At 44.4% G+C, this 27,855-nt stretch overlaps 1 protein-coding gene across 19 annotated transcripts in view; it reads right to left on the bottom strand.

Annotated features, from left to right (window-relative positions):
* rimbp2b (RIMS binding protein 2b) overlaps nucleotides 1-27,855 on the bottom strand; it is a 119,021-nt gene that overhangs the window by 18,202 nt on the left and 72,964 nt on the right. For 9 of the 19 annotated variants that reach the window (XM_072682490.1, XM_072682495.1, XM_072682494.1 and 6 more), the window contains 14 exons: nucleotides 25,022-25,173; nucleotides 23,280-23,930; nucleotides 22,980-23,129; nucleotides 22,725-22,880; nucleotides 14,744-15,538; nucleotides 13,569-13,686; nucleotides 12,691-12,813; nucleotides 9,944-10,113; nucleotides 8,708-8,876; nucleotides 8,416-8,478; nucleotides 7,020-7,120; nucleotides 4,554-4,586; nucleotides 1,896-1,967; nucleotides 864-998 (listed from right to left, as the gene is read on the bottom strand). In XM_072682490.1, coding sequence (XP_072538591.1) covers nucleotides 864-998; nucleotides 1,896-1,967; nucleotides 4,554-4,586; nucleotides 7,020-7,120; nucleotides 8,416-8,478; nucleotides 8,708-8,876; nucleotides 9,944-10,113; nucleotides 12,691-12,813; nucleotides 13,569-13,686; nucleotides 14,744-15,538; nucleotides 22,725-22,880; nucleotides 22,980-23,129; nucleotides 23,280-23,930; nucleotides 25,022-25,173 — 2,888 coding nt within the window. Of the gene's footprint in view, nucleotides 1-409; nucleotides 999-1,895; nucleotides 1,968-4,553; nucleotides 4,587-7,019; nucleotides 7,121-8,415; nucleotides 8,479-8,707; nucleotides 8,877-9,943; nucleotides 10,114-12,690; nucleotides 12,814-13,568; nucleotides 13,687-14,743; nucleotides 15,539-22,724; nucleotides 22,881-22,979; nucleotides 23,130-23,279; nucleotides 23,931-25,021; nucleotides 25,174-27,855 lie in introns of those variants that run through there. The other 10 variants (XM_072682503.1, XM_072682502.1, XM_072682489.1 and 7 more) reach the window with 9 other exon arrangements.

Genomic DNA, 27,855 nt, shown 5'->3' with positions numbered 1-27,855 from the left:
CCTCTTAAAGTATAGATCTCTTTCTCTGTCTCTTTCTACACGTACATTTGTGACTGTGTGCAAGCTCAGATTTAAATATCAGCAATATACAAAAGAACAGATCTTCTGGAAACATGTACAAAAGGCTTTTCCTCCTCTGTTTTCTTTTTTTCACTTTTTTTTTTACTGATTTCAATCATTTTCTCATGATATAAAAAAGTTCACGGAGGAAATCAAGCATTCTGAAAGAAGGGGCATGCACTTCTACAGCTCTACATGGTTTCATCTCTCTGTACATCAAAACTATTTCCTCTATTAGAAACTTTATTTTCAGGTCAAACACACTTATATTCATAAAGCATCTTCTACAATGCTCAACACGCAAAAAAATAATTCATATTCATCTGTTTGGTGCTTTTTTTTAACCCCCCCCCCCCTCCCCCGCCCCCAACTTTACAAATAATAACCAGAAACAATGTTCATGACTGTACATGGCTCCTCTGGTGAACAATGCTTTATGAATATCGCACCATTGTTTTGAGAACATCTCCCAGAGAGACTTTCACACACATCTGAACAGCAATGAACCCTTTTTTTCTGAAGCATTAGGGTGGTGGTGAGTGGCACATCTCAGACTCTTTTGTCTTCTTTATTTCTTTGATGATCCACCAAATAGTTAAATAAATAAATTAACAAACAAATAAACAAATAAATAAACAGCGGTCACACGACACAAAACACAGACGGAGAAGAGATAAAAAAAAAAAAACCTATAAACAAAGCGTAGAGAGAAAGCAGGGAGAAAGAAACAGAGAGAGAGAGAGAGAGAGCGAACGAGAGAGCGGATGGATGACAGAGGGCTAGTGGTGTGAAACGGGGTGTACCCTTTTGGTCTTTGTCCGGCCTGGGTGGTCCTGGGGATGCCGATTGGGGGGCTCTGTGAGGTAAACCTCCACATCATCAGGCACTTCTTCCAGAAAGTTGGAGGGCACCAGGCCTTTGTGTCCGTTCAGCTCTCCCTAAAACAGACGACATCACAGAGAACATGTGCCACCACTGACCCAACACTGACACCACCGACATCTGGACGCAGCTTAGGCTGCAGAGGGCCTTATACCACAAAGCAGGTGTTTCCAATAAAGTAGCCAGTGAGTGGAAGCACAAAGTAGGTGTTTCTAATAAAGTGGCCAGTGAGAGGAAGCACAAAGCGGGTGTTTCTAATAAAGTGGCCAGTGAGAGGACAAGACAGGTGTTTCTAATAAATTGGCCACTAAAAAGAAGCATAAAAAAGGTGTTTCTAATAAAGTGGCCAGTGAGTGGAAGCACAAAGTGGGTGTTTCTAATAAAGTGGCCAGTGAGTGGGAGTACAAGGTAGATGTTTCTAATAAACTGGCCAGTAAATTGAAGTACAAAGTAAGTGTTTCTAATAACGCGGCCAGAGAAAGGACAAGACATGTTTCTAATAAAGTGACCACTAAAAAGAAGAAGCTCAAGATATGTGTTTCTAATAAATTATCCACTAATAAGCATAAAGAAGGTGTTTCTAATAAAGTGGCCAGTGAGAGGAAGTACAAGATATGTGTTTCTAATAAAGTGACCAGCGAGAGGACAAGACAGGTGTTTCTAATAAATTGGCCACTGAAAAGAAGCATAAAGAAGGTGTTTCTAATAAAGTGACCAGTGACTGGAAATATAGAGTAAGTGTTTCTAATAAAGTGGCCAATGAGAGGAAGTACAAGGTAGGTGTTTCTAATAAAGTGGCCACTGATAAGACATTCAAGGTAAGTGCTTCTAGTAAAGTGGTCAGTGAATGGAAATACAAGAAATATCTACACACACACACACACACACACACACACACAGTAGATATTAAATGTTGAAAAACACACACACAGGTGGCGCATAACCTTACTCACATAATAAAATCCATCTTCGTCAATCTCCCCGAACACCGTTATCACATCCCCAGCACAGAAGGTCAGCTCAGCCTGAGGAAGAGCACGACACAAACTCCACTCATACTTCATCCACTGATAATACCGGACAACACAGACACGCTGGGCTTGATCTGAGCTGCTGAAGCTATGGGTCTCACATAAGTGTGCAATAGCATGTAACACACTGCACAGGCACTGTTACATTATTTGTTGGGAATGAACATGTAACTCCACGGTTACAAAACGAAGTAATGCAACAGTGCGAACACTGACGAAATTCTAATGAAACTAATGCTAATCTACTCAATTTACCCTAAATGTACCTCATCAGCCAAGACATGCTCTGGCATCTGCACAGTTTCGGACACAGCTATAGTCACCAGGCTCGGGGCCCTTAGCTAGTCAACCCTAAGTTAATGCTGGTAGGTAGCTGATAGCTCACTGATATGAGAATAAGAGAAGACCAATGGACAAAAGTTTATGGCTATTAAAAACGGTGGACTCTCCCGTGTTTTAGTCCATGTGTACAGAAAACAGGGAGTCCTAGTGTCAGAAACCACGTAAGAGCAAGTCAATTAAAGAAAATTACAATTAACTCAACAATCTGACTCAGTTAAAGACAGAGGGATGATTTAGACATGCAGCTAGCACAATAACATCTGGTCTCTATCACCCTCCATTACTGTCTAACTACATTAGCCTTGTAGCTTCAGTGCAAAACTGAATAACCTAATAAGTGTTGGCTGACTGATTACATTTAATTTAAGGAGAAATTTGGGTAAATTTGATATTTTACCACATTAGTCCTTTAACTAAACTAAGCATTAATAAACCTGCAGGTAAACGAATCCATGACACACGTGACCAACAGTCATACTACCACTATCATAACACTATGCATGGATGTCCATTCCAAAACACACCAACCACACTAATGAAGTACTCACATACACACACACACACACACACACACACACACAGACAGACAGCAACACATGGAGCAACTCTGAGGTAAGGCAGGTTCAGCTGAGTGACTGTGACCTTTGACCTCTCCTCCACGGCAAGGACCAGACAGACACAGGCTGTGTTTCAAATAAGCACTCGAGACTCTCCTCCGACAGGAACTCGCGCCACTGCACTGCCTTTACTGCCATTCGCTGCACACTGTTACTGCCAGCCGCTCAGTCATGCAGCAGGGATGTAACAATGCAGTGTATTCGGCCTGTACGGTCACGATCCCGCAAGGCTCTCGATCTCGATACACACACACACACACACACACACACACACACACACACACTGTACTAAACAATACGCTCAACAAACTAGAGCAAGCTGCCTGTTGGCTTGTGGTTAGCGCCTTAGTTAATGTATACCAGCTTGCAATTAGCACCTACAAGTTTCAGTGACCAAACTAGCTAACTGTTAGCGTGACATTTTAGCATGTGATTAGCATGTGGTTATCTGATAAACCACAGCGCATTAGCTCAGCTGCTTGCAATTAGCCTATTAGCTTGTGGTTAGTGCCTTAGCTCATGTATACCAGCTTGCGCTTAGCACACTGGTTTTGACACTAGCTGTAAAGGCATGTGTTTTTTTTGCGTTACAGCAACAATGTGGTATTAATTATAATTATAATGTCGATTGCTTTAGTAAATTTAAATAAAATCAACACGCATATCCTTATAAAAAAAGATCGACAGTAGTACAGTATTTTTACAGGATTGTTTTTAATAAGAATTTTACTAAATATCAACTATTATTGTAGTTTACTAAAGGAAATGAGACAAATATAATATTTAGTACAGTATATTATATATTAAAAGCTAATATATTGAATATTGTGTTGTATATACAGATGATTTATAATTTTTGTTATTGTTAAATAAGTACTTTTTAATGAGGATATTTACCATCATTCTTATCAGAAACTATAAAGTATTTAAAAAATAGACTTGAGGCATCACTGTATTGCATCGATTCGATTTATGAATTCATGTGAATTGTTACACCCCTCTCAGGCACCCATTCATTCAGCCTTCAGACACTCTGCATATCAACACATATCACTGGAGGTAGGCATGCCTAACCATACACACTTAAACTGTACAACAGACACAGAGTAATAGATGAGTTTCTTTAGCATGCCACTGGTTCATCATAAATTAACCATTGATTTGATTATTATAAGATAATTTTGAAATAATCTGCCATTATTTAGCAAATATAAACATAATTTAATAATTCAATGATTTAATTCAGAATCCAAACAATGTACAATTTAATTATAATTAAGCTACACTTCACAACACACACATACACATGCATTAAAGGAATACTCCACCGTTATCCAACCCACATCGTTAGCAAGCAGTTGATTACCCCGGCCCCTAATTTGGATGAGTCTCACTTACTCACTTATCCACTGACTCTTAGAATAGAAGCCATTGGGCTGATGCTGACGACAGCGATTAGGGTATTCCTTTAAGTGAGCTAATGTCAGTGTGCCATTAGACAGTCCAGGTGCTCATGCCCACAGTACAAGGAGTGCAGAGTGTGGTGAGTTCCCTCAGTAGGGAATAGAGTGTTATTTGGAACAAGGCCCAGCGAGTGTATTCTCACTCTTTTCCCACTCACCTCATCACTCAGTCTGATGCCCTCATAGGGGGCCTGTGTGGCAGCGCCAACGTAAAGGTGAGAGTGAGTGACAGCGGGTGGAAAACACAGCACTAGCTATGGAAAGCTGATACACAAAGCAGTACTTATGGATAGGCTACAGCTGTTTAGTCTGTTGGGTATTCCATCATAGACCACACATATAGGTACTACAACAAGTACTATACACCGATCAGCCATAACATTAACACCACCCGTCTAATACTGAGTTGATCTGACCGTTCGAGGCATGGTCTGAAGGCGTCCTGTGGTATCTGCCACCAAGACCAGCACCAGCAGACATGTTCCAACATGTAAGTTGTGAGGTGGGGCCTCCATGAGCATCAGTAAGCCTCAGGTGCCCATGGCCCTGCTGACGGTTCACCGCTTGTCCATTCTTGGGGAACTTTTGGTGGGTACTGACCAAGGATTGGCAATTCCTGTCTTTGAGAGCTGGATTCCCTGCTCAAGCACACCTGACTGACCTCCCCTTTTCATTGGCAGGTTTATTAGATCTGGTAAAGCAAGGAAAATCCTGGCATACCAGGAACAGCCCACAAGACCTGCCTGAAGTTCCGGAGATGCGCTGATCCAGTCGTCTGACTGACTGTTCACTTGCTGCCTAATATAAACATATCACAGCTTGACAGGTGCCTCGAATCACATCCCATCCCTGCTCTGGCGTCCTCTCCTCTCCCCCTTTCTCATGGCCCAACTGAGCCGTTTTCAGCTTCAGTGGGGCTTGTTAGGGGATGCTCGGTGGCCCACAAGAGGGGCAGGGCGGTTGTCCCATCAACGCTTTTCACTTCACATGTCAGGGGTGTTAATGTTAAGGCTGACTGGTGTATAAGGCTATAAATCAGTTTTTTTGTTTGTAGGATTTCTTACTGTTAATTATATTATACTTATATTTTCATCATAATTATTAATAAAGCCTGTTAAGTAAAGTAGATTAACAAACCTCAAGACAGTTTCCATTTGATCGGAATTCATACTGGTTACATATATAGCAAAAATACGCTGAACAATTATAACAACAACATACAGGAAACAACCTGAACACAAATGCTATGAATAAAGAGTTATGTGCAGACAGCAATGCGCAAAGCATGGCATGATACAACACAATGAAAGATAGCTGAACCGCTCGCCTGGATACCAGTCTCTCTTCAACTGTGAATTTATCCTACTGGATAAACACATTACTGCAGTTTGTCAAAAAAAGTTGCCAAAGTAAGCCTCTTAACCAATTTCTCTTCATAAAATTCTATTAAAGTTAAAATTTAGTTGTTTTTTCAGTTTAACTTGCAATTTCTTCTGAATGACTGTAAAACTGGAGCTGGGGCTGCCTGGAGTGAAGTGAAGCAACTGGACCTCTAGTTCTGCATTTGGCATCATGTGCATATTAGGAACTCCAAGTCTAAGCAGTTGTTCTTTATGAGAAAATTATTTTATTCTTATCTTCTTATCCGCTTGATCCAGTTCAGGGTTGCGGGGCCAATAGGACGAGCACAGAAGCCCAGGCCCAAGTTTTACCAGCTCCTGCTGGAAGAATCCCCAAGGCCAGCCTGGAAGATATCCCTCCAAGGAATCCCTCCAGTGGGTTCTGGGTCTTCCTCTGGGCCTTCTCCGTATTGGCTGTGTCGTCGGAGGTGTACCGGGGGGCATCCTTATCAGATGCCTGAACCACCTTGGCTGGCTCCTCTCAACCAAAGGAGCAGAGGCTCTACTATAAGCCTCTTTATTTTTAGAGCTCCTCACTCTACCATGAAGAGTTAGCCCTGCCTCCTGATGGAGAGAAAGCATTTGGGCCGCTTGTATCTGGTCAGGACACTGACACAGGACTTCCTGACCACTGGTGAACCGAGAGCTTTGCTTAATGGCTGGGCTCTCTCTTTACCACACAACCTGTTGTTTTTCTGTTTTTAATTATTTATTCTATTAATTAATCATTTGATTATTTTTTCCCAAGTGCAGGGGTGGGGCAAGAGGTCTAGCACAGTTTGCTGATTTCTGTGCTTGAGCAGGAAAAACACAAAACTGTGCAGGAGTCCAGCCCTCCAGGACCATAATTGCCCACCCCTGCTCTACTGTGTCATGGACATATGTGAAGAATGATCAAATTATTAATAAAAAAAAAAGTAAATATAATAACAAATAAAAATTGCTAACTAAATTGTTCCAAAACATTTTCGTATCACTAAAAAAAAAGGAAAATATGGAAAACGCCACATCCAGGCTAATGGATTTTCCCAAAGAGGAAAAACTGCTCAGACCCAGAGTTCCTAATATAGGCCTGGTGCCGACTTCTCAATGACCGTCCAACTTCAGAGGTCAATTGTAGAGCCACGAACAAAGGAGGCTAGTATCCTGGCCAGTGAACTAAAGGCTGAAGCTGATGAGACGGCTGTGTAAGCATATGGAGGCCTGGAGGGGTATTTTCATTACCTCCACGTCTACGTTAGGAGAGCTTTCCCTGGGATCGTAGTCGTACAGAGCCACCATCCGTCGCGTGGACACCGGGTGCCTCCCACTCCGCCTGTTCCTCTCTGAGATGAGATGGCAGAGATCAACGGCGGGCGCGAGAGAGAGAGAGAGAGAGAGAAAGAGAAAAAAAGGTGGTGGTGATTTGTTTAGGACGGTTTCATGAGCCAATGAAAAAAAGACAATTAATGCCATGATATAAAAATCGGAGAAAACAGAGAATACACATTCAAATAGACGATATGACGGACAGAACACACAGACACGTCACTATGAGAGCACAGATGACCAACACATGTCCTTCATGTGTGCTGGGGTGGAAAGAGGCAATGTACTGGGCTCATATACTTGAGGAGAGACTGTACCTCCAGTGTGAAAGTACACACATCTGTACATTCTGAAGCATGATTACTGATTATTTGCTTAATTTACCATTACGAAATGATCTAATGTAAATTATCAAGTAAATTCCTTTTTTTACTTAATGTTAAATTCAGAAAATGTATTTTTCTAAGTGTTTATAGTGGTTAAAACACCCCCCAGACACAGACTATACGTCATGGACCTCAGGTGGTCCCCAAGCGCCACTTTGAGAAAACTGCTTTAGATACAGTATATAGGAGCAAAATAGGTCCCACTATTGTTCCAAGTCAAAGACCCCGTGTACGCCTGGTCACTTCACGCATCCTGAGTATCAGGATTATATCTGCATAAGGCCAAACCACATTCAAATGCAAATGTAAACGCACCCTTTTAAACCAGATACAAATCTCATCCCTCAAACCAGTTCAGGAGGTGGACTGAGTAGATGCACTCCACAGCCAAAACCAAAACCCCTGCAGTAACTACAGTGCAACGAGCTAATCTGCATATTCCATCCCACCGATGCCCGTGTTGACCAGCATCACGCTCGGAGTGATGTGGGGAGGAAGTGCCATCAACCCACCCCTGAGACACATAGGCCAATTGTGCTCTCTCAGACTCCGGCTGCTGATGGCAAATGCAGCATGGCCCGGGATCTGAACCATCGATCCCCAGATCACAGTGGCATAGTGGCTCTGGACTAATGAATTATAATTCGTTAATCATTCATTCTGAACCTGCTGGACGTGTCTTTTGAAAGAGACGCTAAGGTGACGTCCGAAAACTGATGCATCGCCAGCATTGCATCCCCTCGGGAAATGCTTTTGTTTGATGTTTATCATAGCAGTGTCGAAGAGCAAGCGAGCGGGTGGACCATTAACGCTGCTTTTGCATCAAAGACGCATTCACGATGGAAAAGCAGCGCGAGAGAGAGAAGGGATGACGTGTCGGAGGGATGAGGAAAGAGAAAACAGGCGACAGCTCGGAGGGAACAAACCTCTCTTGGATTTCCGTGACCTGCGGTTTAGTGAGCGCCCATCTTTCAACCTATCACAATTCACTTGGAGAGAGAAGAGGAGAGAGGCAGAACAGGAAACGATAGGGAGAAAAGAATGAAAAGGGGAAGGAAGCACAGGAGTTCGACAGCATTCCTCATTACTTTCACGCAGAAAAGGTCAGATTTGAGCATCCAGCAAGATTAGTTAGTGTGTGTGTGTGGGGGTGAGGGGGTGGGTGAAGAGAGATTCGGGAGGACGGACTTTAAGGAAGCAGGCCGATTGGAAATGTACCTATTTTTTCCACAGGTGTGTTCAGTGGAAGGAAGCCCTGTTTGAGGAGCTGGTCCATCATCTCATCATCTTCAGTCTGGATCTCTGAAACCATGTTACAGGGGATAAGCCCCCGCCGGCCACAGATTTCTGCCCTGTAGAAACCGTCTGTGTCTTTCTCCCCAAACACCTGTGTGATAGGACACAGATCAGCGGTGAGGACAAGACAACAGGACACACAGCTGAAAGTGTCGTTATCATTAACAAACTGGTGGAGAGGGAAGGATACTACGTCATTTCAGACATGAAAATTCAAGCCAGGGGGTTCAGAACCTGGTCCTACTGCATCTTTACTGGTGATTCAGTGACTTTTACATGAAAATTGTGAAAAGTGCACTCTGAAGCTACAATCGGGGTATCTCCTTTCGAGACCCCACATCTACTATAACTAGACTGTTCGACTGGCTCAATGGTGTGGACCCCCGATGATGATGGCCACTTCACTTTGACAGATCTGGAGCGTTTTGTGGAAATGGACATATTTAAGACCCCTGAAACTCCTGAAGTTTATTCCCATCCCGTCTTCCTCCAAGAAATTACCTTAATTACCTGCTTTTTTGCTAAACTCAGCATTAGCACGATAATTTTAGACCCTTCCGGATTCACATCTCTGTATTTTTCCAGGCAGATGGAAAAAGGACAAAGGGTTTTTGGCTGCTGCTCCACCCCCGTATTTAGCTTCCGGGCACCCCGTATCGGAGCTTTCCAAATCGCTAAAAAAAAACCTGGGTGTTTCTTCTTAACAGTCTAGCTTCACCTCATATCCGAAGGCAAAATACCAGTAATAGGACTGCATCACGGCAGGGGAGCACCTGAAGTGTACGTCACCCTCCAAGACTATGTCATTGTCAATGTCTTTAGCTTAGCAAAAATGAGCTAAAGGGCAGAAACAGTGGGCTGGTTGCTATGCTAACTAGGCCTTTAGATTTGATACTGTGCTGATATTGTAAACGAATAAACGAATTATTAATATGTCATTAACATGTAAATACTGGTCGTTACTGAGGTCACTGGGGTGGTAAAACAACAGTGACGTGCTGAGAACTGTCACCAGAACTTTATAGAGGTTTACGAACCTACTACTGCTGGGTATGGAGAAGGTATGAGGAATATGAGGCAAAGCCTTCAGAGACCTTGAATCTGTTACAGCATCACATTGTGAACTATGGCAAACCTACTGAAAGCATCACGGCCCACCTTTATGATCTGGCCCTCTTTGAAAGGAAGCTCCTCCACTGCGGCGTCAGGGTTAGGGGACATGGACAGGGGATCATAGTCAAACAGCGCCACAAAGATCCGAGGCAGGTCGTCCAGCTCAGATTCCTCAAAGTAGTCCGGAGAGCGCCTGTCCCGTCCACCGTAGCCATCTGCAAGACGCCACACACACACCTACTACTACTCTCAGAGCCAGAACAAGGTCGGTTTCTTTAGTGGCTGCATTTTAGGTCTCATCTGAGCATCGTTTGGGCGTCTGGGCAGAAATAGGGCTAGAATACTGTCAACAATGTCTTCTGAAATTTATGCAGTTACACCTTTCAGCATGAAAACTGACTGAGCACATGACAACTGCCCAGGAAAAGGCAGTCACAGGCATCTCAAACCGAGCGGCAGGGTGCAGTAGGAGGTTGGGAGAGACAGCCATGCATGCTGGAAGAACAGGGAAGAGGAGAGTCAACATTGCTGTTTTACTGCAACAAAGCAACGTCATTTACAGGAATGATCCACTGTAAAGTCACTCGGCCACACTTCATTCACACGGTTGATTAGAAATGGTCAAATTGACTTGCTGCTAATCAGTGCTGGACATTTCCACTAGCCTGTACCCTATGAGATGTTCATGCTGTCAGAAAGAACAGACTGTGGGAATTCTGCTAGACTCTAATTCCAGAGATCAACCTGAGAGACTAATCACTTTGGTTGCAAGGAAACTGCAGAGGTTTCAGATCAACATCCTAGCCCTCCAGTGAAGCTGGACTTCTGGAATGAGAAGTGCCTTAATGATCATTTAAAGCAACACTATGGAAAATTGCCATTACTTGCTCTTGGGCTCCCCCTACAGACCAGAAGTTAGCTGAGTTTGCTGAGCCCAGAGTGGCAACAACTGGAGAACCATCTTACCCAACTCTGAGTGGTAAACAGGGTCAATATAGTCATCACGGAAGCCTTGAAGACCTATTGGAGGACCATCAGACCCAACCTTGAGTGATCACCAGTGTCTGTATAGCCTCATATAGGTCTGGATGACCTCTAGAGGACCATTTACTTAACCTTGAGTAATTACCAATGTCAGCATTGTCTCATATAGGTCTGGAGGACCTCAAGAGGACCATATACTCAACCTTGAGTGATCGTCAGTGTCCATATAGCCTTATATAAGTCTGGGTGATCTCTGAAGGACCATATACTTAACCTTGAGTGCTTACCAATGTCAGCATTGCCTCATATAGGTCTGAAGGACCTCTAAAGGGCCATAGTTATACTCAACCTTGAGTGATCATCAGTGTCTGTATAGCTTTATATAGGTCTGGAGGACCTCTAGAGGACCATCACACCCAACCTTGAGTGATCAGTGTCCGTATAGCCATATATAGGTCTGGATGACCTCTGGAGGACAATACTCATACTCCACCTTGAGTGATCATCAGTGTCTGTATGGCCTCGTATAGGCCTGGATGACCTTTGGAGGACCATCACACCCAACCTTGAGTGATCATCAGTGTCCGTATAGCCTTATATAGGTCTGGATGTATACCATATACTTAACCGTGAGTGATTACTTATGTCAGCACTGCCTCCTATAGACATGAATGACCTCTAGAGGACCATATACTTAACCTTGAGTGATCGTCAGTGTCAGTATAGCCTTGTATAGTTCTGGATGACGTCTGGAGGACCACATACCCAACATGTATGATCATCAGTGTCTGTCTAGCCTTGTATAGGTCTCATGTTGTTATATGTATAATTGTGTTGCCATTAGTCATTCTCTGCAATTCCCTGCAACAGTGTTAAGGATAAGACCAAGATTAGTGTTCATATGAAGTGCTACAGATCATTTCTATCTCTAATTCAGTGACGAGTAGGAGTGGTCACTGAAGCTCTCCATCATGGAGGAGACCCAGTGTGTTAAATGTGCTGCAGACTTTACAGTGGATGATTCAAGTAAAGGAAAGGACATCATGAAGACTGTACAGAGCCATGGGCTGACAGAAAAATGAACCATGCAAGTTGTAGATCATCTCACCATGCTGAACACGTGCTCCGCAAAACGCAGCGTTATTCCTACTCTACCGTCTTGCCGTTATCTGACCATGTCTTTTGAAGCCTGTTTAATTTCAGCTGTCAGGAGCTTTTAACTAATCACCGCCCGCTAGACGGCGGCGACACGGACAGGACGTCTAGGCTTTCATGCAACATAGACACACAGTCAAGGACCAGGAGGGAGAAGACAGGATTGAGCAGGCCACCTCTGGACAGGACAGGAAAAAGAGGGAAAGGAGCAAACGGAGGGGGAGAGCCATAAATAAATACATAAATAAGTAAACAAACAAATTAAAATACATTTTAGGGGAATTCAGGGGCCACAAAGGTTGGGGGGAAGACAACCACACCTCAACACATTACTCTCACTGCCTCAGAAACGGGAAAAACAGTGCTTGGAGGTCTGCTGGTAAGCTGGAGGTGTCAAACCCAATTATGGAGACCATCTTTCTTCTCTGATACAAGTTACATGAACATGTCCACCAAAATTGATCCTTAACAACGGATAAATAAAAGCACTGCCCTCCAAGCACTGGTTCCCGTCAGTTTTTGGGGCTATAGCATAGTCTACAGTAGGTCTACAGCCTGAGGATTTCTCCCGTCACTCCCACTCTATGGTTTCTCTTGTTCTCCAGTTACATCTGTTGTTGGTTGGTCTTCCAGAGAAGAGCTGCTCCACATACCATATCGGTGCTCTGAGCGCTGAGCCGGGCATTTCCTGCGGTGAGCTACACTGCCATAGTAAACATCGTCCTTGGGTGAGAGGTTCCCCTCACTCCCCTCACTGTTATTCTCCATGGTGATCTCTACGGAAACACCAATCAGAGCATTACAGGCACACTCCCTCTCTAGCCAGCCACCTCCACCTGCCCTCAGTCGTCTATGGAGAATGAGGTGAGTTGAAGCAGAGTGGAGATGCTTCTGGGATCAGTTTGCCTTGAGCATGAGCATTTCAGCTTTGAGCGTCATGAGCTGCAAGGCCAAACTGATCCCAGATCTGCGACCAAGGCCAATCTCCTACGTATGAGTAAAACAGCAATGTTCCAGCTGTTCTTGGTGAAGCATTTTGGCGCACTCTTAAAAACAAAGGTGTCCGAAAGGGTTCTGTGACATAGTCCTGATATAGAAGAACCACTGCCGGTTATCCCAAAGAGCCTGGTTAGGTTGAGCAGACCTCCACCTGATGTCATGGCTCTACACGAGTTGAAGGATTTTGCTCCTGCGAGCCAAGAACCATTGAGGAACTTTTATTTTTAAGAGTGCTGATGGTGCACTAAGGTCAAAGCTTTCTTATGACAGCCTCGTTTCACTTTAAAACTTCCCTGTACAGTAAACAGTACACACACACATACACACACACCGCTAATCATAGCAATACAAATCCAAAATCCTAAACAATGAGCATGGTTCATTAAGGGACTCCTGGGTCCATGTCTATGACATGTCACATGTCAAGAAACACATAAGGGGGCAAAAAAGTACACAACAATGAAGGGAAAAGGGGGCCATAGGAGGAAAGGAGGGGGCGGGTGTATCCCACACAGGATGGGACCTCACTGACCAATGGAAGGAACCATCATGGGCCTTCTCTGAGGAGGTGGACAGCCATGACTTGTCCTACGGCCAGAATGGTCCAGTCGATCCAAGTTTCGTCCCGTTGAGGGGGAGTTCCCTAGAATCTTCAAAATCAGACATCAGAAGGTTCAGTGTTATAGAAGTCCCAAAAGACTTGTAGACACACTATTATGATTCAAATGAAAGCCACGCCCACTAAACCCTTAATCAAGCAGTTATGTTATGCATGATCTTCTTTACAAAAGAAAAATTAGTCTACGTTAATCTCTAGTGAGTTTACAAAACAAGGAGGATGAACTCATCGAAAAACGTTCAACAGAAACACTCAAAAACAAACCCCAACGACGACATGGGTAGGGTCTCAAATCAGATGTTTAACTAAAGACCATTCGGGTTTTTGTTCTGCAAGTTCTCAGTGGAAGGAGAGAAAGAGGGTATTACAGAGTGGTCAAGCCTGATGGCTTTTTCAGCCCGCTGACCGACCACTGTGGGTGCAGCAGTCACGTCAGGAAGCTACTTTTAGGCTCATCCTTAAAGTGGTACTGCCCTGTGAGACTGTGGTTCATGGACCTGGAGAAGCATGGATGAACTGGATGAACTAGTGTGTGGGTGTCTGTCGCGTGAACTGTGGGCTACTTGAACATCTGGAGGAACATGACTTGGAGGAACTTTGTGCTTGATTTGAGAGGCTGCTCACAACCCTTTGGAACAAGAAACGCTCAGAAATGGCCTTTAGGTAATCAAACCAAAATAAAAAAATAATAATAAAAATCTACACATTCATAAATAAAACTCACTTGACATTCTAGGAAGGATCAACCGATTCTTATGGTGTTAAATCAGAGCAAAGCAACAAAAAAACTAAACTGAACAATGACCATGAAGCAAATCTCAGAAACTCCAGAACATCTGAAAATAAATAAATAAATAAAAACAAGACGAAGAAGAAAATTACAAAGAAATGGACTCATAAGAAGGAGGAGGCAGAACATCAAGAAAAGAGGAAAGAGGAATGGTTTTACTGCTTGGTCGATGGCAGGGGGCAAAGCAGTTGGTTGGATGAGGCGGTGGAGTGAGGGATGGTGGACTGGAAGAGCAGGAGGAGAAGGAGGAGAAGAGGAGGAAGAGGAAGAGGAGGAAGTGGGGGTTGTAGACACACACCAGAGGTTCATCCACAGCCCTGTTGAGTCTGGCCACAGAGTGGGCCCTAATGTCCCTGTTATAGCTCCTGCCAACCTCTGTCAGCCTGCCCTCGCTCCGGAACCTTCGCTGAGGGTGATGGAGAAGAAGGTGATGCTGATGGTGAAGGTGATGGTGGGGGCGATAGTAGTGGCTCCTCAGCTCGGCCGCGTCCAGGAAGTCCTCCTCCACGCTGGACTGCCGGGTCAGCGTCCTTTTCCTGCCGGCGGCCAGCGCCCGTCTCTCCACGGGACCCTCGCTGTGGATGATGCGCATGTTGGGCCCGGACCCGACCCTCAGGGGGCTACTGTGGTAATGGTAGTGGTAGCTTCCGCGGTATCCCAACGAGCCCTCTTCTTCACTCCCGCAGTCCAAGCCGCTGTCTGGGCTTTTGGTGGTTTGCCTGCAGCTGCTGCTGCTCCAGCCGAGGCCCCTGGGACTTCCGGGACCACAGGTGCCATCCAGGGATGTGTAGCGGGGGGAGGAGCGCTGCCTTTGCAACTTTCGGAGACCTTTGCCTGGAGAAAGGTGGTCGAGCTGCTGCTGCTGCTGCTGGTCCTGCGAGTAGGCCCGGGACGTCCCAGGCCTGGCCTCCTCGAAGCGAAGCCGCTGGCCCATGACTTCCGGCCCGCCGTCCGGAGGCTCCTCCTCCGCCACCTCCGGGATGCTGTGGAGGCGCTTGTGGGAGCGAAGCGAGCGTTGGCGGACCACCTCCCGCTGCAAGTCCCAGCTGTCCTGCTCGTCCACCCCGGCTAGGTCCTGCCGCCTGTAGTACGCCTTCGGGACGCCCGGGCCGGTGGCGGGACGGTGGAGGAGCCGTAAGTGCAGTCATTTTGTTTTTTTCAGGACGTTTTTTTTGTTTTTTTTAGCATATGTTTTGTTTTTCAGTAAGTTTTTGGTTTGTTTGTTTGAAGGTGTTAGAACAGGCAGAGAGAGAGGACACGACAGTGTGCAAATAAGGAACCAAAATGGGAAAAGAAAGACAAAAAAATAAAGACAGAATTAGTTTCCCCGAGGCCATGGCCTTGTAGCGCAATAAAAAGCATGCAGTCTCATTCCGTGACGGACATGGCATGCTGGCGGGTGGGAATCTGTGGAGGGAATCGGTCAGGAACAGACGAATCGCAACAGAGATGGGTTTTGGAGAAGGATCACATGATGCAGGACCTGTTGGAACAGCCCACAGAAGACAATGGACCAACAGAACAGACCTTCAAAAGACATGAGATGAAAGAACAAGAAATGAGGGGAATAAGATCGAATCTATGATCGAACAGAATGAGAACGAGGTTGGTGTGCCAGGCACGTTGTGGGAAAGGAGCTGCCGAGTGAGCTACAGGCCACTATAGTACAGCGGAGATGTCATCAGAGGTCAGCACCAATCTGTTCTAACAGTTTCAAAGTCTGATGTTCTGGGAAATTTCGAATCTACACCCACTTTCAAATCCGGAGAAGACTGTGGTACTAATCGTTTCGTTGGCCCCTTTCATTTGTGTCCAATCAGCTTCTTTCTTTGTTTCTTTCTACCAGAGGAGGAGGAGAGTGCCGGCGGAGATTTCTTATTTGTCGGGGGGAAAAAAGGGAGATTTGTCATACCAACTGCAAGCATGATGACAATGAAAAGAAAGATGGGGTACTGGTGCTCTGAGAAGAGAAAACACATCTAAATTAGGGCCTGATGAATAAAGCACGTCCATAAACAAAACCACTGTAGGTTTTCAAAAGTTCAAATATGCTAATATAGTTTAAAAATACTGAAATATGGTAAACTAGTTAACAAATATAGTTTTAAGGAATTAAATATGCTGAAATAGAAACAAATTTACATATGCAATACAATCATTTTCAAAAATTATTTTATGAGACTAATAATAGTTGGTAATAAGTTGGTGAATATAGTTTTTAAAGTATTAAAAGTTAATAAATATGGGCTAAAAAATGCTAAAATAATATTAAAAATATAAGTAGCTAATGTGTCAATGCAGTAAAATAGTTAATATAGAAAAATATCATTAAGTTAGAAGAATCTGCAATATGCTGAAATAGTAAAATATGCTGGATATGCTAATATAGCACAACAATGTAGTTTTAATGAGCTACATTAATAATAATATGGTTAGAAAATATAGTTTTTAAAGTATTAATAGCTTAATAAATATATAGTTTTAAGGAGCTACAATGTGCTAATTTAGTTTTTTAAAATAATTTTATAGGGCTAAAATGTACTACAATAATATAAAAATATAATGTAATAATATAATGTGTTAATACAGTAATATAGTTCATATAGAAAAAATATCTTTTAAGGATCAAGAATCTGCAATATGCTGAAATAGTTAAATATGCTAGACAAGTTTTAAGGAGCTAAAATATACTAATATAGTTCTAATTTAGTTTCAAGCAACAGTTTATTACAGTTTTATAACACGTTAAAATAATGGTCTTTTTAACATATTTTAAGCTCAAATACAGAGCATAACTAGCAGGTAGATATTGTCAGTTTAAAATTCTATAATAAAATCATTAAGCCCTCATTGGTAATTAAACATTTCACATATGTTACAAAAAAATTAAGCCAGCATATAATGGCTAATGGCCTAAATATGAGAAAGGAGCCTGAAACTAGATGGTCATGGGTTCAAATCTCAGCAGTAGTCCTCATTGTATCTTTGAGAAAGGAACTTAACTTTCCACAGGCAGTGCGGCTCTCCTCCCAGAGTGGGTATAGTTAGGCAGCAAAATGACCTTTCCATGAATCAATAAACTGTAGATTAAATATGGTATTTTGGTTGTGTTGGACTTCAATTTTGGCCAATATTGGTTCTGCATCTTAGTTTGGTCAACAATACAAACTGAGCTGATCCTCACTATCATCAGTAAATGAGCTGCAGCTGAAACTGATTAAACACTGTGTGCGATGTTCAGTCTGTGGCTCCGCCCCTCAATCTGTTTACAGTCAATTCCCAGCTGTAGGTTAGAACTCCCCATCACATGACATCCTCAGACTGATAGACGTTTGACAATGGATCACTGAGGCCTGAGCAACAGTTAGACCGTAGGGCCGGTCTAGAGCTGTGAAATTACACTACATACGAACACATTTCTGAGTAGATTTACCTTCCCTTCTTTCTCAGACTCAGAAATGTACACAACTTCACAGCTCTGGAGTGGAGCAACTGTCTAACTGCCTGCTTGTCAAGAGGCTCAGGAGATCATAAGTTCAAATCCCATCAACACCAGTAACAGCCATCCATGATCAGGAGTCTGAGATCCATGAGTCCGTGTGCTGGGGGAGGTTCTAACCCGCAGATGGGAATAAACAGTAAATAGACTGAAGGGGCGGAGCCACAGACTAAACATCTTACACAGTATTTAATCAGTCTCAGCTGCAGCTCATTTACTGATGATTTTGAGGATCAGCTCAGTATGGATTGTTGACCAAACTGAGATGCAGGAGTAAGAAATGTGAGTTTGAAGAATTTTTGTAATAAATCTAATATATATAAATATAAATATAATAAATCAATAATATAATAATATAATAAATCAATAATATAATTCTATAATATCACTGTTCATATTCCAAGAAGCCACAAACTGACATGATGCAAAACAGAGATGACAAATATAAAAATGCAGGACACCAATTTATTGCTTTAGATCGTTACAGTGGTCTTGATCCATCTTAGCAGCTAAAGCTGCGTGTTTATATTGCTTGAGTCAGGGTGTTGGAAATACCTCCACATTTGCCACAGAAAGAGACAGATCTTCACAGGATAACTGTTTAACATTGAGTAAAGCAAAAGTTAACAGAAGCAGAACCATGAGACAAACGTAACCAAAAGTGAATAACCGCTTCATTTAAGCATGCCCACTTAAATGAGATTCCCAAATGGCCTCATCACGGCACGAGCATTTCAGCTGGTGACATCGTTCAGCTAGTAAGACTCATTGTACACATACAGTATTTCCCAAAGGCAGATCAAAGGCATATCGCCGCTGTCAGGCAAAACCTTGCATCCATAGAGCACCGGGCTTTTGATGGCAGGGTTGATGGTTCGATACCCGGCCTCTGCAAGCTGCCACTGTTGTGCCCTTAAGAAAACCATTAACCCTGTCTGCTCTGTGGGCGCCCCAGCAATGTGTGTGTATGTATGTGTGTCACTAGTGTGTGTGTATGTATGTGTGTCACTAGTGTGTGTGTGTATATGCTTACTGAACAGTCCAACATGGTGAATACTTGACTGGTGTCACTGCCACTGGTGATCCTGTCACTAATGTTACTGTCACTCTTGATACTGTCACAGGTGATACTGTCACTAATATTGCCATCACTGGTGTCACTGTCACTGGTGTTACTGTCACTGGTGTTACCGTCACTGGTGTTACAGTCACTGGTGCTATTATCACTGGTGCTACTGTGACTCCTATTACTGTCACTGGTGTTACTGTCACTGGTGTTACTGTCACTCCTGTTACCGTTACTGGTGTTACTGTCACTGGTGTTACTGTCACTGGTGTTACTGCCACTGGTGTTACTGTCACTCCTGTTACTATCACTGGTGCTACTGTCACTCCTGTTACTGTCACTCCTGTTACTGTCACTAATGTGACCCTCACTGGTGTTACTGTCACTGGTGCTACTGCCACTGGTGTTACCATCACTGGTGCTACTGCCACTGGTGCTACTGCCACTGGTGTTACCGTCACTGGTGCTATTGTCACTGGTGTTACTGCCACTGTACTAGTACTGATACCTGTCATGGTCTGTGCTTCATGTCAGAAATACCTCTTTAGACTCGTTTCTATAGAATGACCCAAAAAGAGTTTAATCTAAGTAATTTTGGAGCATTTCTATTGGACCACTCATTCTGAAATGTTTTAACAATGTAAAGAACAACTACTTCTCATTATGGCACAAAAAATATGTAAGCAAAAATGGATAAAAGTTTTTTTTGCGTGACAGTGACGATATGGAACAACGTTTACAATTGCTCTGTACACATTTAAACATATCGTTTTGAAGGTGTATGCACAAACTTCACACAGTGTTCACATCCTGTTATTCAAATCAAAGAAAAGTCTTTAAGAATAAAAAAAAAACACTTTCCCCAGAAATTCAGAAACGGCATACAGCTTGTGTGCATACAACATGAGTTGTAAAACTAGCAAGTAAATACATTACAATGTAAGACGCTAAAGTTATACACACATGTTACACTGGGGTGTCTAAGGAGTTAGCGTGCATGTCGTATATCAGTAACGCATGCAGTGTGTGTGCAGCCTCATGTTAAAACCAATGGTTCTCAAATCCCAGCCCTGTAGACCCCAAGACTTGCACATTGTGCCGCTCTGACACACACGATCCACCTCATGATAAGCTTCTGAAGTAGGGGTGTAACGGCACCTGGATTTGGTGGCAAATTGTCACGGTACGTTTCTTCATTCTGATGTCTTTGACATTCTGGCCTTTTTCCTTGGTGGATCATGGTGGATTGGACAAGGACGTGGGACAGTGTGGCGTTGGGCAGGACAAAAAAAGGGTTCCACTATCTTTACAAGTAAAAAAAAAGAAAAACAATTAGCACTATACAGAGCCCTGTATGGCATGGGTTTAAGTACCAGGATGGCCTCACTTAACCCAGTGTACAGCTACCTCAGGGGTGGGGGGATATACGTGATTCTGTGCCGGTCACTTTTCTGCTTGTGCACCGTTTGAGGGCGCCAACGGCACAAACACACACTACTACCATGGCTGTGACTAAAATGTCTCCCTCCAGACCTTCCTTACAGTCACTGTGTTGTCCACCTGCACCGTTTAACTATTCGGTCTCAGCTCTCCAGCAGTTCTCAACAATCTTCACTGGGCTTCAGCACAGCTAATGGACAGGAAGTCTCTCTAACATGAATGAAAGGCTGAATCTGTCCCAGCATTCAGACCGCTTTCAGTTTAACTCTCGCTTTAATGGCAGACCTCGTTTTTCAGCTGGAGTTGAACATGTTTAAACTGGATGGAGTTGAAACTCTGGTCAGCAGCCTCGGCCATTGTTTACAAAAGACGACCGGAAGCCTTTCAGCTGCTGCTATTTATGCATTGAATTGGAAACTGGAATCGGTGCATCTCTTGGTAGAAACCCACCTTTTGTACCAAGCTGAACCAAACCACACCGCTACACCCCTACTAAGAACTGCATTATGAAGTGAAATCAAGTGTCGAAGCAGAGGAAACACAATCACGTGCAGTGCCCACGGCCTCCAGGAGCAGGATGGAGAAGCACTGTGTAAAGCCATTCAGATCACTCAATGCTTTTTAATGGCTGGACAAGCTTCAAATGCTTAAAATGCATGATGTTAAAGCAGGTTAGTGCAAAGCCAGTGTAGCCCTGTACAGAGCACTCATGATCTAAATCCCTACACCATCAGATCCCCAAGCCTCCACCCCAACCCGAAACCTCTAAGAGTCCGCTTCTGATTTAGCTCAGCCTCGTCTTCCTCCTTTCGTCCCTTACTTCCTTCTAACAGCCAACTCTGCTACCTGCGAGCCCATGTATAGGAATGCAATAGTCCACGAAAAATCCAATTTACACAACTTTCCTGTCCAAAATGTGGCCAAACTGACATCGCTGGTGTCTGATGTTTGCTTCTTTAGTGTTGTAGTAAGAGGAGCCTGTAGCTGCCAATGAGGAGCACACACTTGCCTCAGAACTGCATCACAAATGGACTCGTCTATGTGGTTTCTGACACGGTGTGCTGTATAATACAATGCTACATAGCTTAAACAAGTACATTGCATAGTCAATACAGTTCTAGATAATCTTAGACAGTGTCAGAACCCGCATACGAAAGTGAGCAAGCAGTTACTGTCTATGATCATTTGAGTATTTTCCTGTTCGTTACACTAAGGAAAGCCAATATCCAGTGGCTGGCAGCCTATGCTCTTCAAAGGGTGTTCTTCAAGGGTTCTTTAGTAAAGGTAGTGGTTCTATGTAGAACTGTGAGAACTCAATAAATCGTTTGAATGCTTTTATGGTCTTTGTCTGGTTTTCTTATGGTGGAACACTTTTTAGTTCTACAGAGCACCAAAGAGTGTTCCACTATTAAGAGTTAGAAATCAGAAAGTCGTGGGTTTAAATCTCAGGACTCACAGTTTCCCTGGCTGTCCTCTTGAGTAAGGCCACAAAAAGTGTACCACTGTGGTTATCAAATGAGTCAAAGAACCCATATTCGGGGGTACATAGAACCCCTTTTTACTTAGAGGGCAGTAGTAAGAGAGTGAGAAACCACAAGATCATGGGATGAAATCCCAAGACCCACTGTATCCCTGGTTGTGTTCTTAGGCACCAAAAACAGTTCCACTTTTGAGTCAAAGAACCCATTTTCAGTAAAGGGATACACTATTGTCCCAAGTCAAAGAAAGCATTTTTAGTACAATACAGAACCTTTTTAGTAGTAAGTAATGTAGTAGTAAGAAAGTGAGAAACCAGAAGGTCATAGGCTCAAATCTCAAGACTCCTTGTATCCCTGATTGTGCCATTAGGTAAAGCACCAAAAAAGATTCCACTTTTGAGTCAAAGAACCAATTTTTAGAACAATATATAATCCCTATAATACAGTAGTAAGAGCATGAGAAACCAGAAGGTCATGGGCTTAAAACCCTGCAAAGCTAAATAAGCAAACGTCAGACACCACAACATGTCTTGATTGACGGACGGCATATGGGGTAAAAAGCTGAAAGTCGTGTACATCGGATGTGTACATTTTTCCTCTGAACCATCCCTCCCTAACTGAACACCTCATAACCCGAGGCCCTAGCTAAAGCAGTCTGTCTGGACTAATATCGTCCTCTAGGGGGCGGCCTATAGAAAACTGCATACTCCATCCCTCTGCGTCTATCCAGCTCAGCTCGAGCCGGAGGCCCCAACGCCCAACAGAGACGGCGACCGCTAGCGCCTGTGTTCCATACCTTGAGTGTGTTGTGCGAGTTGATGCTGCGGCGGCGGCCTTCCTCCAGCTGCATCTCCGAATACAGCTCCTCCTCGTCCTCCTCCATTATATCAGAGAGGTCGGAGCCACGGCTGCTCTCAGTGTAATACTCCTCACTGTGACTGTAGTGGTGGTGCTGAAGGGAGGGAGAGAGAGATAGAGAGACAGAGAGAGAGAGTGATAGATTGAAGTAGAGAGAGATTTATAGAGAGAGATAGAAAGACAGGCGTCTTACATGTCTGCCCAGTTCAGAACCCCTGAGAAACTCGTCCACTGAGGCTCCTCTCCGTCTGGCATGGGGCAAGTCATATCCATCCTCTTCCTCGTCTGAGTTTAGGGAGTGGAGAGCGTTACTCCTCTCACTGAAGATATTCCTCCTCTCCGTCTGAATCACACACACACACACAAATCCCAAATCAATAACATGACATAACCACACACTTTGTTCAGCATACAATCAGGTCCATAAGTATTTGGACAGTGACACCACCTCAGTGGATTTGAAGTCTGTGGTCCGGTGGTCCTGCAGACTCACCCTGTTGTTGGGGCTGTTTCTCTGGGCGGCCTGCCGGGCCATGGCACGGGCCACCGTGTTAGGGATGGGGGCTCCCTGAGGCTGGGGCAGGATCCTCTGGGGCGAGGGCGAGCGGCGGCCCTCTGGGTGCGGCGGGGGCTCCAGGCCGTGGCCCCCAGGCGTAGGGGGAGGCAGGGGCGAGGGGGCCCGCGGGTGAGGGTCCCAGGGCCTCCGGGCCGGTTCAGGCTCTTTGGCGTGGGGGTCTCTGGCACTTGGTAGGAGTTTGTGTTTGGGTATGGGGTGGGGCGAAGGAGGAGGGTGGATGTGGGGGTGTTGTGGAGGGGGTGGAGGAGGAGGCTGAGGGTGTTGGGGGTGAAGAGGTGGTTGGTGTGGGACAGGGTGGGGTACAGGCTGCTGGAGGTGTGGCTGAGGGTGGCTTGGAGGGTAGCTCTGTGGGTAAGGCGGAGGCGGCGGGTGGGGCTGCGGATGCGGAGGGGGGAGAGAGTGAGGCGGACCAGCCAGCAGGTTGTGTGGAATGGCGGCAGCGTTAGAGTCCTGAGACTCGCCTTGTGCTGAGATGGTTCGGACCACCACTTCCCGTGCCTCCAGACACTGGATACGGTTCACCTCCACTGTTACGTACTCCGCCGTGGGAAACATCACTTCTGCTATCTGCACACACACACATACACACACACACACACACACACACACACACACACAGGGAACAGTTGCAACAAGAGCAATGGAAAAAGTAGGTTGTGTAGGTCAGTGGTTCTCAAACTGGTCCCTAGGGCAACCCTAATAGGCAAGGAGCTGGGCTGAGGTAAAAATATGGACTGTCTGGAAGACCCTGAGGACTGGTTTGAGAACCACTGGGGAAGGTAGTGCAGAATTAGCTTGAGGGTCTCGGTCTTGGTCAGTCCACCTGCTGCAGGGGATGAAGGCCCTCAGGAGCTTGTTGGATCTGTGTTGGATCTGAACTCTCTGGGTTGGTAGATCTTTAGGACCAGGATTTGGTCCCTTGATTTACATTTACTTTCATTCAAAAGCAAGCAGAACCACTCAGTGTATATATGTATATATCAATTACAGTACCAGTCAAAAGTTTGGACACACCTACGTGCAAAAAAAAAAAACGTTTTTTTGTCTTAAAACAATTAGATCCAAAGGCACTGGGGACACACAGGTAACCATCATATATAGGATGTTGTGGCAGGGGGGTTTCAAGTAGGCCTTAGTGTATATATAGTCCTCAGTCCGTCGGTAGACCCTCAAACTTTCATGACATTTACGTTTTCAACCAATCTCGCAAATGTCTTACATAAAAGCCATGAGTTATATAACACTGCTCACTGAGACAGAGCTGCTGTGTCCAACATCTGTCAGCAGATGGCGAGAGTGAGCAGAGAGTGAGCATGCCCGCTGGATTTAAGAAAAAAAGCAAGCAACTTAAACACACATGAACACACACTACATGTTCCGGATGACCTTCACAATTGACATTAGATATTTACCCCCTAAAACACTACGGATCTGAATGCGGGTCCACACTTTAGGTCCTCACGCTCATATCTGATCCCCTGCACAGCTTATTTATTAGCTCACAAATAATTAATAGCAATAATTATACATAATATTAAGACCTGCTACTGGGTTTGTTTGCACTGTGCGGTCAGTGTGCTCTGACCCATATGCATGCAGTATGGGTAGAAGGGTATTATGATGGTCAGCTTGACTGTCTCTATTTGACAGTGACCCACCTTTTGACCTTTGGTGCAGACAACATAGCCGATGACACTGGCTCCGTTGGAAGTGCCACAGGGGCTGAGAGGTGGGGGTTTCCAGCGCACCTGAAGGACACCTGGAGACTGACCACTCTGCACCTGGACATCCTGCGGCGGACAGGGGGGGCCTGAAGAGTACAGAAGAGCATAGAATAGAAATGATGAATGACTGAGAGCTCAGTGACAGTGATGGGCAAAAGTATTGGGACACCTGCTCATACATTGTTTTTCCTGAAATAAAGGTTATTAAAGAGTTTATCCTGCTTTTGTCAGAGTAACTGTCTCTACTGTCCATGCAAGAAGGCTTTCTGCTAGATCTTGGAGGAGCACAGCTGTGAGGATTTGATTGCATTCTGCAACAAGAGCTTTAGTGAGGTCAGGAGGTTGAATGAGGGATCACCACCCCACCTCAACCCAAAAGTATTGGATGGAGCACCAACCATCATTCCAGAGAACACTGGAGTTCCACTGCTCCACAGCTCAGTGCTGGGGGGCTGAACGTGTTCATTAAAAGGGGTGTCCACAAACATTTGGACAGATTCATAATGCATATGGAGCATTTATGGTTAATATATGATATATGGTATAATTAATATATGGTATATGGTATAATTATCTATCATATATATATAAAACAAACTTGTGTATGTATATATGTGTAGATGTGTGTGTGTGTGTGTGTGTATTGTACAGCTGTAATAGAGGCCAGTTGAGTACAGCCTCTCTCACTGTGTGTGTGCTTGTGTGCTTATGTCAGCACTATGTGTGTATGAGTGCCTATCCATCTAAATCCTGCAGCGTGGTCTATAGGAGCAGCAGCTCTGAGAGCAAACTGCCTCGGGCCCTCAGGCCCTGCAACACACGCTGGAGACTCGGGAGCATTCAGCTGTTTCTCATACTACTGCAAAAGTCTAGCAGGAGAAAGTGTGTGAGAGAGAGAGAGCGAGAGACTTCTTCATCCTCTCATCATCCCTCTGAATGAACCTGTCTGCTTTTCTGTCATTGTGCTTCTGTAACCAGTCTCTGAACTGCAGCGCCCTCTAGTGGAACTCTATAGTGCTATTTAATGACCACTAATGACCTTATTCACATAAAAATGGTCAAATAAAATGAGCAGACGGTGTCATAATATGACATAATACAACACAACCATGACAAATGACATATATATATATATATATATATATATATATATATATATATATATATATATATATATATAAAATGTATAGCGGTAGTACTTGATGGTAAGTGCACTGCATGTATGGCTAAATAATGACAGTTCAGTTGATAGTGAAGTATCCGAATCATTAGTTCACTATTACCTACTAAGTAATTAACCAATTAAAGCCCCTGTGACCCTAATCATGAAGGCTCTTCGGGGCTGCTCCTAGTGTAAATGTACAGAGTATGTCTTCCCAAGATGAAGATCTTCCCAAAGTCTCATAAATAGTCTCCTCTCCAGGGGAACAGGCGGCCCTAAAAGCAGCTCAGGTTGCTACCATGGCTCCACCCTCTCTTAAGAGTCTGGAGACCTGAAGAGATCTAAAGGTAAAGATGGGGAGCTAAAGCTCGAGCCACAACAAGGGGAGCGGCTGCCCTGCGTGTGCCCTGTCGTCCGGTGCCTATGCCCTCTCTCCGCTTCACCACATAATTTACCGTCTGAGTGTCGGGACAGCACTGTAGCTGTGGGATCCACAAATACCCACCACCCACGCGTACCCCGCCCTGCCGCCACAGCGCATAGGCAGCCGCCAAAGCAGAGAAGCAGACAGACGTCAGGTCTCGGACGGGACGGACGACGGGGCACATGCAGTTCAAAGTAAAAAGTTGTGTGCGTTGCCACGGTAACGTGAAAACAAATGCGTTGGCCAGTGATAAAGGGCTGTCAGTCACACCTGTTTATTAGAATATTAAGTCCACGCCCAGACCGTTCTCATGATGCGCTGCTGGATGTTTTCACAGCTTAACCTCCACATAGTAAGCAACCTCAAAGTAAGTCCAAGCTCCTCTATCCAGAATTCCATTCCTTTAACAGCAGTCCAGCATTTTCATCAGGTCGGAGGCCCTGGGGGGCCTGAAAGGACTGAAAACAGAAAGCTGGTAAAGTGAGGTAGCTTAGGCCTGGAGTGTGAGAGAGCAGACAGCCATGACTGAGCTGTCTCTGCTCTCCAGTGAAGAGAGATAATCCCCACCAATCACTCTCCTGATTGATCCGGACCTGACAGCACTCTCGCCCAATGACAAATCATCCGAATTGCTCGATCAGCGCCCACCTCACTGACCAGTCAAATCTCTGTCTGAGTCCTTCTCTCAGTGTGGAGGAAGAAGAGAAGAGCAGCAAAGAGAAGAGAACAGAAGAGAAGAGAGAGAACAGAGCAGGAAAATATGAGAAAAGAAGAAAAGAGATGAGAAAGGACGAGAAAAGATAAGAAGAAAAGAGATGAGAAAGGATGAGAAAAGATAAGAAGAAAAGAGAAGAGGAGGAGAAAGAGAAAAGGCTGAGAAGAGAAGCAGGAAGAAAATAGACAAGAAGTGTAGAGAGGAGAAGAGAGGGGAGGAGAAATAAAGAGAGAGGAGGAGAGATGAGAAGAGGAGCAATGGGACGAGTTTAGATAAGTTTGAAAAGAGATAAAGGGACAAGAAGAGATGAGATAAAAAGAAGAGAAGAGATGAAAAGAGATAAAAAAGAAGAGAAGAGATGAGATAAAATGACAAGAGAAAAGATGAGATAAGAAGAGATAAGAAGAGATGAGAAGAGATGGGAAGAGATCAAAAGAAGATAAGAGATGAAAAGAGAAAAAGACAAG

This window comes from Salminus brasiliensis, chromosome 6 (assembly GCF_030463535.1).
Source record: "Salminus brasiliensis chromosome 6, fSalBra1.hap2, whole genome shotgun sequence".
Lineage (NCBI taxonomy): Eukaryota > Metazoa > Chordata > Actinopteri > Characiformes > Bryconidae > Salminus > Salminus brasiliensis.
The sequence above is the reverse complement of the archived record's forward strand: the minus strand, read 5'-3'. Positions and strand labels throughout refer to the sequence as shown.